A 16821-nucleotide genomic window follows, 5' to 3' on the forward strand; every position below is an offset into this window, starting at 1 on the left:
GCCACACATACAAGTTTCCTTTGAATAATGCCCTTTAGTAACTGCTGTGCCAACATCTGTGCCCCGATTAAGACTCCCAGATTATTCCAGTCTCAAAACTGGAATATGACATAGCTGGACATTCCCACCATCAAAACTGGCTGCAATCTTTCAACTGACTTAACCCACATGCAACATAGAAATTGCACCGTCTTTGCACATATTCACAGCCATGTTTTACTCCAATTGTTTCAACAGTATAAAACTCCCTCCCCACATCGAATTTCTGCTACCAGTACATGTTGTCACAGTGAATTAGTATAACTTCATGCACTGAAGCATCCAACTTAGCCAAATAAATCAACCTTCCTTTAATATCACACCAACAGGCAAAATCATTTCTTACTTTGTTCTTCCACTTTATTGATGTCTCTCATAATGGCTCTGAAAAATGGCCTCTGATTGGGGTCATAGTTCATGCACTGCTTCATGAGATCAGCTAGTTCCTTACAGGATGGTGTTACCAACATGAAATGCCCTTCATAGAATCTCTCCTTCTGTAAGGCAAGACAGAAACTCCTCTATGTATTGTAGACCTTAAATTACAGAACCATAATTTAACTACACACCTATCATAAGACACTTTCCAGGATAAATCGGATTTTGATCTCTCTCAGAAACTTTTTAGGAACCCCAGGCTGGTGAGAGAAGAGGAGCAGGGCAGAGGGAGCAACCAGTCCTAACGTATGGCTGGGAGGAATGGGGAAAGGAAATAGGAATGGGTCACCAGGCATTAAGGGAGGGTGGAAGAAAGAAAGGAGAAATCCCAGCATGAAAGAGAACTATGACAAATGAAGAGACCCCAGCAGGGTATTGTTGGGAAGGGGAGGGAACCCTGTCTACCTCAGTGAATTGTTTCAGATAGGAATGATAGAACAGTTAACTGACTGAATGAAAGTGCTTAACCGATTTAACTTAGATCCCATTACCGCACCATAGCCCTGGGGCCCAGTCCGTTGGCCCTTCTGCAGCTGGGGCTGCTCCAACCCGGCACAGCTGCGGAAGTTAACTAACAAGGGCTAGTTAACCAGTTCACATACTGGTAAGCCTCATACTTCCGGTATGCCTACTGGTTAACAGTTTAACATCCCTAGTTTCAGACTACAGGAAACCAGTGTTACTGGAAGAGCTCTGACTGAAGGGATAAATGGTTGGGAGTAAGGAGGGGGCTGTGTGTTAATTAACATGGGAGAGTCAGTGATTGCAATCAACTATTCAAAAAAGAAGCTGTGTTATTTCAATTAAATCCAGACACAGAGGTGACTACTGATCATAGGGGCTTCTGTTTGAATCTTGGGAGTGGCTTTAAAAAACATTTAAATCAATGAAACCTGTGAAAGACAAAATGGAGGGTGAAATTTCCATCTGGCAGTATCAGTGAATGCAGTGCTCTGCTCTGCTGCATGCCCTTCTCTCTCTCACATGCAGTGTGCTGGCTGGGTCTTGCCCTCCTCCCCAGAGGTAACTAAACTTAATTGAAACTTTGTGTCTTACTTGTCCAGTGCTTCAGGATAAACTGTGATTTAAATGTCATATATGCAACCCTTTGACATGGGTGCCTCAAAAGCTCCTCCATTAGCACTAATCACTCATGACAGAAATCCCACCTTCAAAAAGCTGATACAGGGTCAGTAGTTAAGCATTAGTTATTTCTCTTTGTCGTCAGGCAAAGCCCACTTCCTACTTTACACTTGAAATATTCTAAGCATCCTCCTCCTCCTCAGCAAACTCTCCTATACTGAATTTCTACATGGGATTTAAATAGTTGGATGAACAGAAAATACTCAACTACTGTCAACTCTAGTATGGAAACAGTAAGTGCACAAAAGAAGATGCATTTCACACATCAAGGTCAGACTTAGGAAACAGACTTTTACCTCTGCTAACGTCTTATCTTTCAGGGGTGCTTCTCCATTGTAGCAGATTTCCCACAGTGTTGTGCCAAAACTCCACTTATCTGCTGCAACACTTAAATTTTTTGAATCTTCAACACATTCAGGTGCAATCCAAGGGATTCGTTCAACACATTCTTACATAAAAGATAGAGTTTACATGAGCTGGAGTTCAGTTTAACTAAGGGCTAGAAAAATTGCCAATTTATTCAGCACAGTAGTGCACTACAGCCATTTAATAAATCAATAGTTTTCACAAAAAGTAACTGTTACCCTTCTGGAGCAGAAACCTGGCTTTGGAGAATTGTTTAATCTGCAATCCTTCTTTTCCCCTCTGCCCACACCCAATTCACAGTATATCCCTATGATTTTGGGAAGTTTTGGATGTGCCCTAAGAACTTCTCAAAACTGGGATGCCTCTTTCACTAGCTCATTAAACTCGGTGTTGCTTGTTATAAATTGTATGTGCATGCAGAATGCAAAGCTAGCAAAATCTAGCATGCATGCAACATAGGCAACAGTTCACATTACTACATGCATCCACAAAACTGTACACAATGGGAGAGAGTGATACCGGGCTCTGAACTAAGGATGTTAAAGACTAGTTGACTATCCAATAAGCATTTGCTTATCAGATAGTCTTTTGACTAGTCGACATCCTCCCCTCCCCTTTGCTGCCTCTGTGAAACAGACAGAGGAAACGGTGGGTGGGGACTTCAAAGTTCCAGCACTGCACAGCAGTGCTGCCACTTGGAAACCCCAAAGTGGACGCTGCACAGCTGATCCATGGATCAGCTGTACGGCAGGCTGCCCCTTTAAAACACCATCTCCACGCAATTCAAAAGGGCAGCCATGGAGCCCAGAGTCAGGTGGGGAGTCCCCCGATGATCATCGACTCCATGGCTTTGAAAATGCACAAGAGCCCCCACTGGGGATTCTTGTGCATTTCAAAGCAGGCACGCCGCGTGCAGCCCGGAGTCACAGGACTTCCCGCTGGCCCTTGCTGGGGCTCTTGTACATTTCAAAGGAGGAATGCAGAAGTGCCTATCGACTAGTCGATGGAAATTCCGTTGACTAGTCCATTAACTGTATTTTAACATCCTTACTCTGAACTGGAAGGAACTATCTGGTAAATTAATGTTTTCTCTCTTCCTTCCCAAACATAGTAAAATGAGTAATCTGGTTTTATACAGTACCTTGTCTGGATAGCACAGTTATTGGAATTCCTGGGTCACTCAGTTTAATGAAAGGACCATATTCATGGTCAATTCCCTCTCTTGCCAACAGTATATTTTTTGTGCAAACATTCCCGTGTACCAACTCTTTATCCTCCTATATGCAAAAGAGGGATACAGTAAATACAACGGTTCAACCAGGTTATGCAAGTACGTGTGTTTATATAGTTCAAGAGTGAGATGTAAAGTATCCAAAGTTGCAGGCCAAGCTCCAAAATATAGCTTGGGAGAAATGCTCCTGAAGCATGAGAAAGGGGTATACTTCACACTTACATGGCACTTCCACCCACATATCTTAATGCACTTTGTAAAAACCATCTCTTTTATGAGGAATGTAAATGAGGGGACAGGGCATTAAGTGATTTGGCCAAGTCAGAGTGAATTCCACTGGCAGCTGTTGCACACTAGTTTTGCAATTTAGAACCTCCCCCCAAAAAAATACAGGAGTACTTTTCCTTAACTAGCATGCTACCTACTTACCAAGTAGCTTAATGCACTTGCCAGCTGTTTGGCTACTTTGAATTTCCAAGGAGTTGTAAGAACATCACTTTTCCGGTGCATAAAGAGATCCAGTGGTCCAAATTCAACAAACTCTTCAACCATGATATCTACAGAAATAGAGTCCTGTGTTCAGTATGTAGCAACAACAGTACTATGTCTGAAATAAGCCACAGGGCAAAACTGGATCTTTCATGGGAGAGATGCATGTTTGGAGCTTCAGCACCAAACCAGTGTGTCCGTATTAATGCATCTTAAGCAAAATCACTGCTTGTGAAGAATCTGAATTAAAGTGTTCCACTGGCTACATAATAGTTTCAACATTCCATATCCCCATCATCCCTGACTTGGGAGGTAACCCAGCCAATGAATGGGGAGGCAGTGCCTAGTCTGGTCTCCAAGGAAACCATTCTTATAAACAGGGTTTGAAGATAGGTGCCATTAGGAGAAATTCTCTGCTATGATACAAAACTGAGGAAAAGGCTCCTCATTCCAATTCTGCCACCACTTTTATGTATTGCAGTAGTGCCTCAGGCTTCCAGTCACGGACTAGGACCCTGTTGTGCTAAGCACTGACCAAAAAGACCAGCCTTTCCTACAATCGCTTATGTTTTCACATCACAAGAGCAACTGATAGATGCTAAATGAACTCACTTTCTACATCACGGACACAGACCCCATGAAGGAAGACGATGTGTTTGTGGCAAATTTGCCTCATCATGCTTGCTGTCTCAAAAAATGCCTGTTAGAAAATGAAATATTAAGAGTGAATACCAGCATTTCAGGGCTATCCTAAAGCAAGGCATGTATGGAAACAACTGAATGTGATAAAATTCAGGAAAGACCAATATGTCCCTAGTAACATGCAGGATCAACATAGAATAAGAGTGCTACATAAATACCACTGCAGCAAAGGTGCTATCATTTAAACTGAATGTACTGTCCCAACTCTTTAGCCAAGGTTTTTAAAACATCTTATCGATATTAAGCCTCACCATCCTCCTATAAAACAGTGGTTCCTCTTCACAAGCAATAAACTGAAGCACAAAGAGGTTAATTGATTTCCTGGGGCTACACAGTGAATCAGTGTCAAGAGTTGGTGATGGATCCTAGCATTCTGACTCCCAACCTACTGCATACAGGACCAGGGCCTAATATAGTGGTTAAAAAAAATATGTATCCCAGTGCAGTTCACTGGGACTACATAAGAATAGCCATATGGGTCAGACCAAAGGTCCACCGAGTCCAATATCCTGTCATCTAACAGTGGCCAATGCCAAGTGCCTTGAGGGAATAAACAAAACAGATAATCATCAAGTGATAAACCCCATCACTCATTCCCAGACCTGACAAACTGAGGCTAGGGACACAATTCCTGCCCATCCTGGCTAACAGCCATTGATGGACCTAACCTCCTTGAATATATTTAGTTCTTTTTTACTGTCTTTGCCTTCACAACTTCCTCTGGCAGGGAGTTCCATGGGCTGACTATAAGTTGTGTGAAGAAATACTTCCTTTTGTTTTAGACCTGCTGCCTATTAATTTCATTTGGTGACCCCTAGTTCTTGTATTCTGGGAGAGAATAAATAACTTTTCCTTATTTATTTTCTCCACAGCAGTTATGATTTTATAGACTTCTATCATATCCCCTCTTAGTCATCTCTTTTACAAGATGAAGAGCCCCAGTCTTATCAATCTCTCCTTATATGGAAGCTGCTTCATAACCCTAATAATTTTTGTTGTCCTTTTCTTTTCCAACTCCAATATATCTTTTTTGAGATGAGGCAACCACGTCTGCACACAGTGGGCAAGATGCCATGGATTTAGAGAGGCAATATGATATTTTCCGTCTTATTCTCTATCCCTTTCTTAAGGATTCCCAACATTCTGGTTTTTGTTGTTGTTTTTTGCTTTTTTAAAAACTACTATTGCACATTGAATTGGCTTTTTCAAAGAACTATCTATAGCAGTGGTTCCCAAAGCGGGCCTGCCAGGTCATTTATGTGCGCCCACCTAGTGACCAGGGCCAGCCCGAGCCATTCTTGCATCCCGGGCGCCCAGTGCGTGCACAGCCTCCGCCCCGGACACGCGGCGCATGCGCAGTGCCACCCCCGGACACGCAGGACATGCACAGCCCCTGCCCCGGGTGCACGGCAGCCCCAAAAGGTTGGGGACCACCCATCTATAGTGACTCCAAGATCTCTCTCTTGATTGTTAACAGCTAATTTAGACTGTCATTTTGTATGTATACTTGGTATTGTGTCTTCCAATACATATTACTTTGCATTTATCACAACACTGAATTGTGTTTGTCATTTTGTTGCCCACTCACCCAATTTTGTAAGCCTTTTGAAACTTTTCGCAGTCTGCTGTGGACTTAACTATCTTGAGCAATTTTGTATCATCTGCACACAATTAGTTATCTCTCTCCATTTTGAAAATTGACCATTTATTCCAACTCCTTGTTTCCTAACTTTTAAACAAACAGTTACCAATCCAAAACAGGACCTGCTCAAGCATCCCAGCTTACTTTGCTCAAGAGCTTTTGATGAGGGACCTTGTCAAAGGCTTTCTGAAATCAAAGAAAGGCTAAAATTTAGACTGCTATTTTGAGAAATTACTTGTTTATGGGGAACAGGGCCTGGATTTGTGACTCATCTGAAAAAACTGAACTTCTGATTGAGTTATGTTGATCTTGTCAGGTGCATGAGTATTGCCAGCGAATGCTATAGGTAGCATTTTGCATGCAAAATGATAGCCTTAACTTTTCAATTCCCTCAGTTTTGTGTGCAAACTAATATTACTTAAATAGTGAAATCTGAGCATGAATAATGTGGCATTAGCTATTTGTCTATATACTATAAACTGAGAAGAGGAAGAACTTGCCAAAGAAATGTCTCTGTGACTGGGGTCCAAGACTTTGAGGAGGACTTTTTTCTCTTTTTCATCCTGGTACCCGTCATTCTCATCTGCCTTATAATTGAGAATCCCAGAGTAAATTTGTGTTCTTGTTCCTCTTCCAAGGTGTTCTTCCTAAGATGTAATGCATAACCAGAACTGTCAAACCAAGACATCAAGCAAACAGGCACAGAGCTACAAAAATACTGAAAAACGGTCCTTGCAACCCCTCAACATTTTCTATTCCATTTGCGTTAATATATGCATATTTCACCATTGTCAATCTATCACCAAAGAGAAACTAGTAACATTTTACAGTAAGTCCCAAATCATTATTCCTCCTTTTGATATTCTCTGAAAAGGGTATTTTTACCATGCTGAACTAGTTTACCATTAATGAGCTGTCAGATATTAGATCTACTCTAAAACCAAACAAGTCCCCCATGATGTGTTATTAGAATGAATAACAAATGAATTAATGATGACTAGCCTCTTGTTTAAGAACGGGATGACATGTATGTGTAACTTTAAAATGTTACCAAGAAAGAAAGTAATATCTGGGTGGAACTCATTCTCAGGGATATTAGAAAAAACAGACGACATGTTCCCTCAAATTTACAGAGGATTCACCTTAGTTCTTTAGTGGAAAGTATGCATGTGCTGATCTCTATCCTCCTCCTCCTCCCTCCCCACAAATTACAGTATACCAACCACTATCTTCTGTGGTCCCTGAGACCACCTGAAAATTTCATTTAAAAAAAAAAAAAAAGCATCTTTAATAAAATTTTCCAGAGCATCCATGTGACACAAAGAAAAAAAAAACCCAACAACCTATAAAGTAGTGAGTCTTGAAGGTCAGGTCTATAGATTTGGGCTCATGGTGTATGTGTTCTGTGGCTACAAAATAACAGGGGTGATGTTTCTTCTCCAGTTAGAGCTCTGGCAGGAACAACGACACTGCTATTTGTTGATCTGAGCTGGACACTATGTCACTTTGTATTTTTTTGGTGGATTAGGTGTAGGGGTTCTCTCCCCCCCCCCCCCCTTTGGCTGTACAGACATATTCCATTAGTCAAATAAATCCCATTGACTTTCCAACAAACTTACACTTCTAGACCCAACCTCTATGTCACTTCTACTCCTGAATCACTTAAATGCTCCCCTTATTTCTTACTGGGCAAGATCTTGGGTCTTGGATCCGGAATTCTCTACAGAATCCGGCCTTTAAAAATATAGGGCCTTTACAAAATGACATGGGTTAGAGTATACAGGTGATAAAATTAAGTTTTCTTTCCAAAAATCAGTCCAGGAAATGTGTTTTTCTTTACTGATTGAAAAACATGTACATAGGGTATTTCCCTCCTGCTATGCTAGTACATATAGCATATCACTGAAAAAATGCTTGAGTTCACAGCGGGTGGCTTAATATACCTTTCAAACTAATAGTATTTTTAAAAAGTCTCTTTTGGGGAAGAGAAAACTCTGTCATTGTTGAAATTTCATGTTATTTCTCTAGCAATGAAGACTTATCTTCTTGTTTGATTATACTCAGCAACTGAAAGGATCAGCTAAGCAAACTGACATTCAGCAGCTACCTACCTGCAGAATTTCTTCTTTGAGGATTCGATGGAAACTCAGTTGACCTAGAGGGCAAACAGGATGCCATTCCTGGCCTTTCTTTGTTGCCACTAACAAGTTTGAGATTTCTGGAGAGTGGACAGGAAAGGGAGAAAACATTCTTTGATGTGGTTTACTTTTTAAAAAAATCTTAAATTTGCAATTCCTTACTTCTAATATTCATCCAATAATGGAGTTTTTATCTTCCATATGCAATCTGCAAGCTAATATTCCTAGATAGTTTTAGGGAAAAATCTTAAAATGTGATTATTCGGTCAGATGACTTATCCTAGCATTTATCACTTGGAAGAGAATCCAATAAAAAACACCCTTTTTTAAATTTCTCCATCACAACATTAGGCACTGTTGCTCTGTATAGCACTGCACTGAAAAATATACAGGATACAAATGTGCCTGTTAAGCACTGACTTACATTGGGGTTACAACTCGACAATAGCTCAAGCAGAGCTCTGGAAAGCAAGTACAGGTTGAACCAACACTTCTACTGCTTACTGAGCTGTTAGAGGATATTTATGGGAAAATTAGAGCTAACTAACAGCACAGAACACTGAAGACTAGGTCTGGTGGTTATAAACAAACTTTATGGGACCGCAGGAAACTTGGCCACACTAAGGTTATTAAGTATTGTGTAAATGACTAATCGAATAGTCAACGCATTTTTGCATCAACTATTTGATTAGCCAATAGGGTGCCTCTGCCTTTGAAGGGGCTATTGCTACACTTCAAAAGCAAAAGTGCTGAAGCCCAGGATCATCTGGGGACTCCCCCACTAACTCTGGGCTCCAAGCGGCACTGCCACTTTGAAGTACCCACCTCTTCCCCTCTCCCCCACCTTGCTGCCTCTATCTAAGTTGACCTCTATCCTGTCGACCAGTCCTTAACATCTCTAAGCCACACTCTTGAAAAGTGGACATCAGGCAAACAAACCATTCTGGACAATGGATGTTTCCGGACCAGAGAGTTCAACCTGTGCAAAATGTTTCCTGGTGTTTTCTTTGTGCTCTCTGGCCACCCATCAAGTGGATACAACCTGCACTCCATTCTGAAGGCAGACAGATTTGCTGGCCTATACCTAGATGGCGAGATAAAGCCAGAGCTGCTCCTTCCCCTCACCAATCAGAATGTCTTGCATTGTAGGGAATGCTAGCAGTCCCAATACCCAGACTGCAAAAATGTGACTTGTCCTTGAAAGGAGGGGAGAAATCCAGGCTCAGTATACCCTCTTTCTCCCTCATGCATCTGTACACAAAAAGGCTACAATCTGATTCATAAAATATATCTACATATGTGGTCTTCTTAAAAGTATGCAAGTATAAAACACCAGGATGTGGGTGTCAGATGCACGTCCCCCCTTTTTCACCGCACTACAGGGAGTGGTCTCAAGGCCATATTATGACTCTGCATTCTTACAATACTTTCGGAGAGGTCTACAGATGGAAGACTGAAAAATTATTTTAATTTCATTTCTTTATCAACCTAAATTTTTTTATTTTTAAAAAGGCAATAATGTGGTAGAGAGAGAACAGTGAACCTAAGGAATCTTGCCTCATTGTGCAACCAGAGTTCCTATTAAGGTCAAAATACAAATTTACATTTGTGTAAACTGAGGCAATTCTGATTATGTCATTGGAAATCTCAGATGAGCATGAGACACAAGTTGACTCTCATATTAGAATTATTACAACTGCAGGAAGTAACTTACATGTTTAACAGTTAAATCTTTAATTATTTTAATCTCTCAGTGCTCAAGACAATTATTGTTACTTTAGTTTATGAAGCATTGTCAATGTTACATAAGCAGTGCAACATGCTGCTTATATGTACTAATTATGCTTCTCTCAACTTTTCACAAACTAAACACGTAGCTACTTTATCTTAGTTATTCCCCTTATTCTAACAGGAAGCCATTATCTGATCAACAGGACTTTACCACGTCCTTCCTCTTTCATAAAGTTTAGCTACAAGTAATTTGTATGCTTTTTTATAAAACGATTTTAATGAAATTCACAACAATACTTCACCAACTGCTGTTCTACTCCCACAACCAATCTGAAAGCAAAGTCTGAAATCCTTGCTAAGACAAATTCCCACTGACTTCAAAGTGTGTTCTATCTGAGTAATGACTTCAGGGTTTGCCCCTCTCTTTCTCTCTTAATTATTATTACTAACACTAGATCTCAAGAGCAAGTGATATTTAAACAAAAAGGTCATAATATTACCATAATATTTCACCCAGCACTCTTTCTTTGACAAAACAAAGATCACAGTGGATGCAGCACCTTTACTTGATGCATGTGTCTTTCGGGGGTGGAGGGAAGCCCCTAAATGATTACTACTTACTTTTTACAATTTAAGAGGTATTTAAACACATAACTCAATGAGTCAGTTGTGACTTTTTAAACCTCAAGGAGCTATATTAAAATTAGTCATCTACTGTTGATACTACAGGGCTGGTTATTTACATGCTGAAGGCAATGTGCTACTTAGTTTTAAAACTCTGCACAAATTATACTAGTAATTAACAACAGCTCTTGAACATCTTGTGCTGAGATAACAGTTCCCAAAAATAATTTGTTCATAGTACCTGCAGTATTACACTATACATAAGTCTTTTTTATTAAAAGGGTTTTTTTTCCCCCTGAAACAAATAGGGTTTTTTTTTTTATATTTGTCTGTCAAATATTAATTTAACAACACAGAACAAAATGCAAAGTCCCCCTGTGGTCACAAATGCCTTCACCTTCTCCAAAACTAAGGCTGACGCGAGAGTCGTTACCTTTTGGTTTTGGCTGGCAGCATCTCTTCAGCGTAAAGCTTATGTTATCCGTTCTAAGGGTCTGTCCCTTCAAGTGATCCATCAGTTCTTTTAAAGATGGGAAAAACTTATTTGGACCATGAAGGAAGCAACCATCTTTTGTCACCTCGATCTGGAAGTTCTTGTACTGGACTGACTCATTTAGTCTTTGCTATTTAAGGGGGAGGGAAGCGAAATGTTAATCACAAAAATGAAACAATAGTACATAGCGCTGCTAAGCACATCTGAAGCCAAATTCATCCCTGATAAAAGTTCAAAGAAGCCAATGAAATTAAACAAGGGAATTAAACCAATTTAGTATCATAAATCTACCAATGTAAAATTAAAGCCCCTGCTTTTAAAGTTACATTTAGTAAAAACATTTCCGCAGTCCTTAATGGAGGAAATGTGATCTGCTAATGTCATGTGTAGTGATGTAGCTGCACTGGTCACAGGATAGTAGAGACACAAGGTTTATCTTTTTCTGTCGGAGAGACAGACAAACTTTTGAGCTTACATACAGCTCTTCTTCAGGTCTGGGATAACTTCTTGGAGAGAGAGAGAGAGAGAGACAGAGTGGAACAGATTGTTTAGCATAGTTATCCCTAACAGGCCATTCAACCCAGTTAACACCTCTCCAGTTACAGGGATTGAAAGGGTTGCCACAATACATGGTTATAGACTTGTAATGAGCATAAATCCAATGTTTCTATTCAGTACCTGATTTTTAGTAACTAGAAAGTTATGAATTTGAGCTCCCAGCCCCATCTTTTTAAAGTGTTTCACAGGTTTCAACTGAAGATGAGGACTGATACGTCAGATCCACAGTAACCGCATTGTAATAAGTGCTCACCCACAGGTGATTTCATGTTTGTGTCTTATTTTTCACTAAAAGTTCATTAGAGAGGGTCATTATGGTCTGATTTCACCAATGTAGTAACTGGCATATTTCGTGCACTCAATGAGGTACACCACATGCGACTGGTGCACACAAGATCATAAATCTTTAATTCTTATTGGTTAGTTGACTATTCTATAGTCCCCGGAAGTGGGGCCGACAGCCAGTGTGCTTCAGCCACACTCCCAAGGAACCCCCTACCACTCCACACTGCTGCCCCTGTATCAGAGGTAGCAGTGTAGGGTGCCAGGTGGGAGCTGATCTGCAAGGGGAGCCAGTTTAAAAACCTGCTTTCCTCATGGAGTGGCCACTTCTCAGAGACAGCAATGTGGGGTGGGTAGAGGAAGGGGGAGGGTCTAAGCTCTCCGACTCAGCAGGAGTCAAAACTGAGCCAGGCTGCCTGCCTGCCCACCTCCTATTACACTTTAAAATGCAGAGCCACAGAAGAGGTAGATTCTGGACCCTTAACAAGCCAGGACTGAGCTGGACTGCTGGCCAGCCTGCTAAAAAATTTACTAGCAAGGAGGAGAGAAGTGAGGAAAAGCATGTAGTCTATAGCACTAACCTATAAGCTTTTGCTTATCAGTTAATTGACTACTCTATTACATCCCTAGCCAGTTATCCCCATATATATGTAATATATCTGATATAGTTAAAAGCCAGACTGAATATAACAGACTTTTTGGTGTGTCTGAGATGGTTTCTAGCTCTATGAAAGTAGGTGTGATGATCTCTGGGTTTCTTATATATTACTTGCCTGTAGGGTTCTATTCTTGAAGCTGATATTGGTGTTCAAGAAGCTGCTGCTAGTATAACAGTGTTTTAGAAAGAATGTAATGGATGGTTAGTGATTGTTGAAATTGTGGTGGAAGTCTCAGGGAGTTTGTCATCTATCCAGAGGACAAAAATATCAATGTATCTCAGGTATAAAGTGATTTTATGATGCACGTGTCCAGAAATTCTTCTTCAAGATAGCCTATGATGTGGTTGGATTATTGGGAAGTCATCCTTGTACCGATGGCTGTTCATAGACAAAGTTTTTCTTACGGAATGTAAAACTGCTATGGGAATTATCAATAATTTTACCATCCTTGCAGCTGTTACATCCTCCATTTCTATTTTCAAGTATTACTCACTGATGTCCTTACTTCTCCTACCATTAGTTTTGGCTACTTTTGTTATTTAAGGATATGCCCTCCACTGCAGCATTGCTTACTCCAATCTGAAGATAAACCCTGCAGAAGAGGTTACTGTATGAACATTTACTTGCCCCATTCAATCTCCTGTATGTACCAGACTTAAGTTATTTTATATTGTAGAATTCCATTTGCCATTTTCCTCCCAATTTCCTAGATAGCTCATATTCTTGAGTGGTTTTGGACAACACTTCCCAGTTCAGTACTTTTAAGTGTTCCATCCATCCACTTACTTATATAGTTACCCACCACTGTAGCATTTTAGCACCATTATCTCCTGCACACAGTACCGTTCCTTTCTGTAGTTAATTTAACAATTCTGGACCACTTCTGCTTTGAGATTCATCCACACAATTATTACTGAAGTTAGAGGGAGTTGTACATGCATAGCTTTGGGCTCAAGTTTAACTTCCAAGTCCTATTTTTCTCTCAGATTTTTAAATGTTACAAAAATGAGCTGAGCAATAACCCTTGGAGGACCCACTTAATGATTGAAAGTCTACAACCGATTTTCTATACAGTTTATCACACGGTTAACTTCCTCCAAAATACTGTAGGGTGTTAACTTCCTGTGCGATGCCATGTCCAATGTCTCATCTATAGTTACAGGAAACAACCCCCATTTAATGTCCTTATCTCTTGTCCAGAAATCCACCTAAAGAAACCTTTTCAATAAAGTGAGGAACATTGACAGTCACTCTTCTGTCTACAGACCTTTGAGCACATATTTAATCCAACAAAAGCAATTGACGATTTGGATCTGACACACACATACCTTTCTGCTTGGAGTCCCAGTGGGAATTTTGTATCAATGGGACCAATCTCATAAAGATACCATAGGTACCCCTGGAAATTTTACCTGTGAGTAAGTAGGCTGTCATGGCTACTGGGGCTAGTTGTTAGTCACATAGGACCACATGCACTAAGCTACCAAATTACATGTATATGGATCCTCGGGAGTTTATAGCCTTTACTTGACTCCAACATCTTGTGTGAGGCTGGTAACTTCATTACTGATATGTCCCAACATACCTGAGAGATTTCAGAACATGTCACTGTCATGAGGATGTGATTAAAGTCTGTACAGCTCCACCTCAGCACATACATCCCCTCCTCATTCCCTTCTTGTCTTAATTTGTTGATGGCATACTCTGTGCTGAAACAGTGAATACAAGAATGAGAATAATGGGCAAATGAGTAGTTACATTCCAAATGTCCTCTTAAAAGCTACTTTGTCTTTGGAACAAGAATGAGCAACTGCATTATACAAACAGTTGTACTAATAAAACATACTTTATACCCATGGTGTTCAACACTGTAGCCACATGTGACTATTTGACTGGTTGAGAGTGGCTACTGCTGTAGCAAATTAGTCACAATAATGGCTACTGCTTCAGAACTGGTTGGATGCCACGGCTTTATGCTACATACTGGCTGTGGCTAGACTGGCCAGTTTTTCCGGAAAATCATCCGCTTGAATTTCCGCAAAAGCACTGACGATCTCATGTAAGATTGTCAGTGCTTTTGCGGAAATACTATGCTGTTCTCATTCGGGCAAAAGTCTTTTTCTGAAAAACTTTTGCGCAAAAGGGCCAGTGTAGACAGCAGAGATTTATTTTCCGCAAAAAAGCCCCAATCGCGAAAATGGCGATCGGGGCTTTTTTGCGGAAAAGTGCGTCTAGATTGGCCACGGATGCTTTTCCACAAAAAGTACTTTTGCGGAAAAGCGTCCTGCCAATCTAGACGCGCTTTTCCTAAAATGCTTTTAACAGAAAACTTTTCCGTTAAAAGCATTTCCGGAAAATCATGCCAGTGTAGACGTAGCCACTGTGTATACAGCAGGCGTGGAGAACAGTTTGTGTTGGGAGCTGCTGACCCACAGAAAAATCAGTTGGGGGGTCTCTCAGAAGTGAGAAGCAAAGTGAAAAGCTCCAGCCTGAGAAGGAGAAACACACTTCCCACATTCACCTAGGGATCCCCAGCTAGTAGATTTTGTGTGCCTCAGCCCTGCAGGTGGGTGGGCTAGAACGCCAGTGCAGGCTCCCCAATTCTGAACCTCAGGATCCAGATCCAGGCAAGCCAGGGGCCACATCCATCCCCCATGCCTGAGGTTCCCCAACTCTGGTATACAGCTTAATTTGTAAGCAAGCTTCCAGAACTGTATGCAGGTAATACCTTTGTTGTCTGTTTGTTGCACCTTCAAATCTCAAAGGACTACACCTAACTGCAGAGACACGGCTTCCGTTATATTTTCATATGTAGTTGTAGCTTTACTACAAGTGATGCGTATGTATTATGGGCTCTTATTGACACTTTTAAATCTAAAATAAAAGTATGCTTTGTGACTGGGAACATAAGAGGAAAAAACAATGGGATGGCAAAAATAAGAAATGTGATAATTCCTTCAACTACAATAAAAGTGAAAAAAATACAACCTTGCATTTGCATACAAGGATTTCCTGGCTGAGGTGGACTGATTCACTTCACAATTTGTTAAACTAGGGCAGTTCAATTAGTAATAGTTCTGCTCTACTGCAGACACCGCTAAAGTGCTCTGCAAACATTAATGAATCAAGCCTTAACCTGGTCCTGTGAAATGGATAAACATTTTCATTTTACAGATGAGTAAAATGAGATTCAGAGAATCAGTTCCTAGTTACCTCATGCAGTCAGTGGCAAAGCAAGAAGTAGAACCCAGGAAGAAGTGTTAGTTTGGACAGGAAATCAGGATTCCTGGGTTTATAGTTTAAAAAAATATTTTAGATTAAGAAAATAGCACAAAACGAAAGTACAATCTACACATAAGAACAAAATGTGCATGTCACCTGTAATGGCCTGCGGAACTATGAAAATAAAATGTCTGCCATCTCTGCAGACAAGAAGGGCTCTATGCAGATGACAAAGGCACTGCGAGCAAGATACTTACAAGCACTATGCAGTGGCCTTACTCTGCTCCACTTGAGGTGTTGGGAGTACTGCCATTTTATTGTTCCTTTCAATAACAGAAGAGTTAGGCTAACAGTAAATGCTTCTGTAAATCCTACCCTATAGTTTCAAATGATGTACACCATATGCTGTTTTCTGTCTCTCCCATCTCATCAACATTTAAAAAAAAAATCTCAAACTCAACACGCAGGGAAACAGTTTGGGAACTGGAAAAATAAATGCTGTTTTCAGCAGTCTTGTTGGTTATCAATTAAGTCATCCTAAAATCCTTTGCAAGCAAATCCCTGCTACTCAAGAACAACTCCTAAACTTCTCAGAATTTCTCACTTAAATCAGGATGAGGTTTTGGTTTTAAGGAGGCTAAATATCTACAAAAATCAAGATAAAAGCACTTAAACTAACCAAATGGGTCCATGACAGCCATTTCTTATGTTGTGCACTATCAAAGGTGGAGCTACATCAGTGCAGAGATAGAGGTGGGCATCTGCAGTAAGTCTGAAGTATCCATCTACTAAAGATGCAAATGACAAGGCCTCCTCGTGTGAAGAAAGTTTTATTTCCTAGAACAAAAAAGAATTATTACAATTTGGTTAAAAAAATTAATAAAGGAGGGAAGGAGAGGGTTAAAGTCTGGGAAAACATATGCGATTGTTTTTACCCAGGATTTTTCAGTGGGATCGACAAAAAGTTATCCAAGTAACCACGGCATAAGGACATATTTAGGAGGACAACAGTGATCATTATATATCCCCAGAAGTTACCATGGGTGAGCAGAGTCTGGCACCCA

At 40.5% G+C, this 16821-nt stretch overlaps 1 protein-coding gene across 4 annotated transcripts in view; it reads right to left on the reverse strand.

The window, feature by feature from the left end:
• JAK1 (Janus kinase 1) overlaps positions 1-16821 on the reverse strand; it is a 98608-nt gene that overhangs the window by 7502 nt on the left and 74285 nt on the right. For all 4 annotated transcript variants that reach the window (XM_075936159.2, XM_075936161.2, XM_075936158.2 and 1 more), the window contains 10 exons: positions 16437-16594; positions 14121-14244; positions 10977-11166; positions 8162-8268; positions 6551-6697; positions 4319-4406; positions 3647-3774; positions 3128-3263; positions 1917-2068; positions 386-536 (listed from right to left, as the gene is read on the reverse strand). In XM_075936159.2, the coding sequence (XP_075792274.1) occupies positions 386-536; positions 1917-2068; positions 3128-3263; positions 3647-3774; positions 4319-4406; positions 6551-6697; positions 8162-8268; positions 10977-11166; positions 14121-14244; positions 16437-16594 (1381 nt within the window). The remainder of the gene's footprint in view (positions 1-385; positions 537-1916; positions 2069-3127; positions 3264-3646; positions 3775-4318; positions 4407-6550; positions 6698-8161; positions 8269-10976; positions 11167-14120; positions 14245-16436; positions 16595-16821) is intronic.

Source organism: Pelodiscus sinensis, chromosome 9 (genome assembly GCF_052426305.1).
Source record: "Pelodiscus sinensis isolate ZL-2025 chromosome 9, ASM5242630v1, whole genome shotgun sequence".
In the NCBI taxonomy this organism is placed as follows: Eukaryota; Metazoa; Chordata; order Testudines; family Trionychidae; genus Pelodiscus; species Pelodiscus sinensis.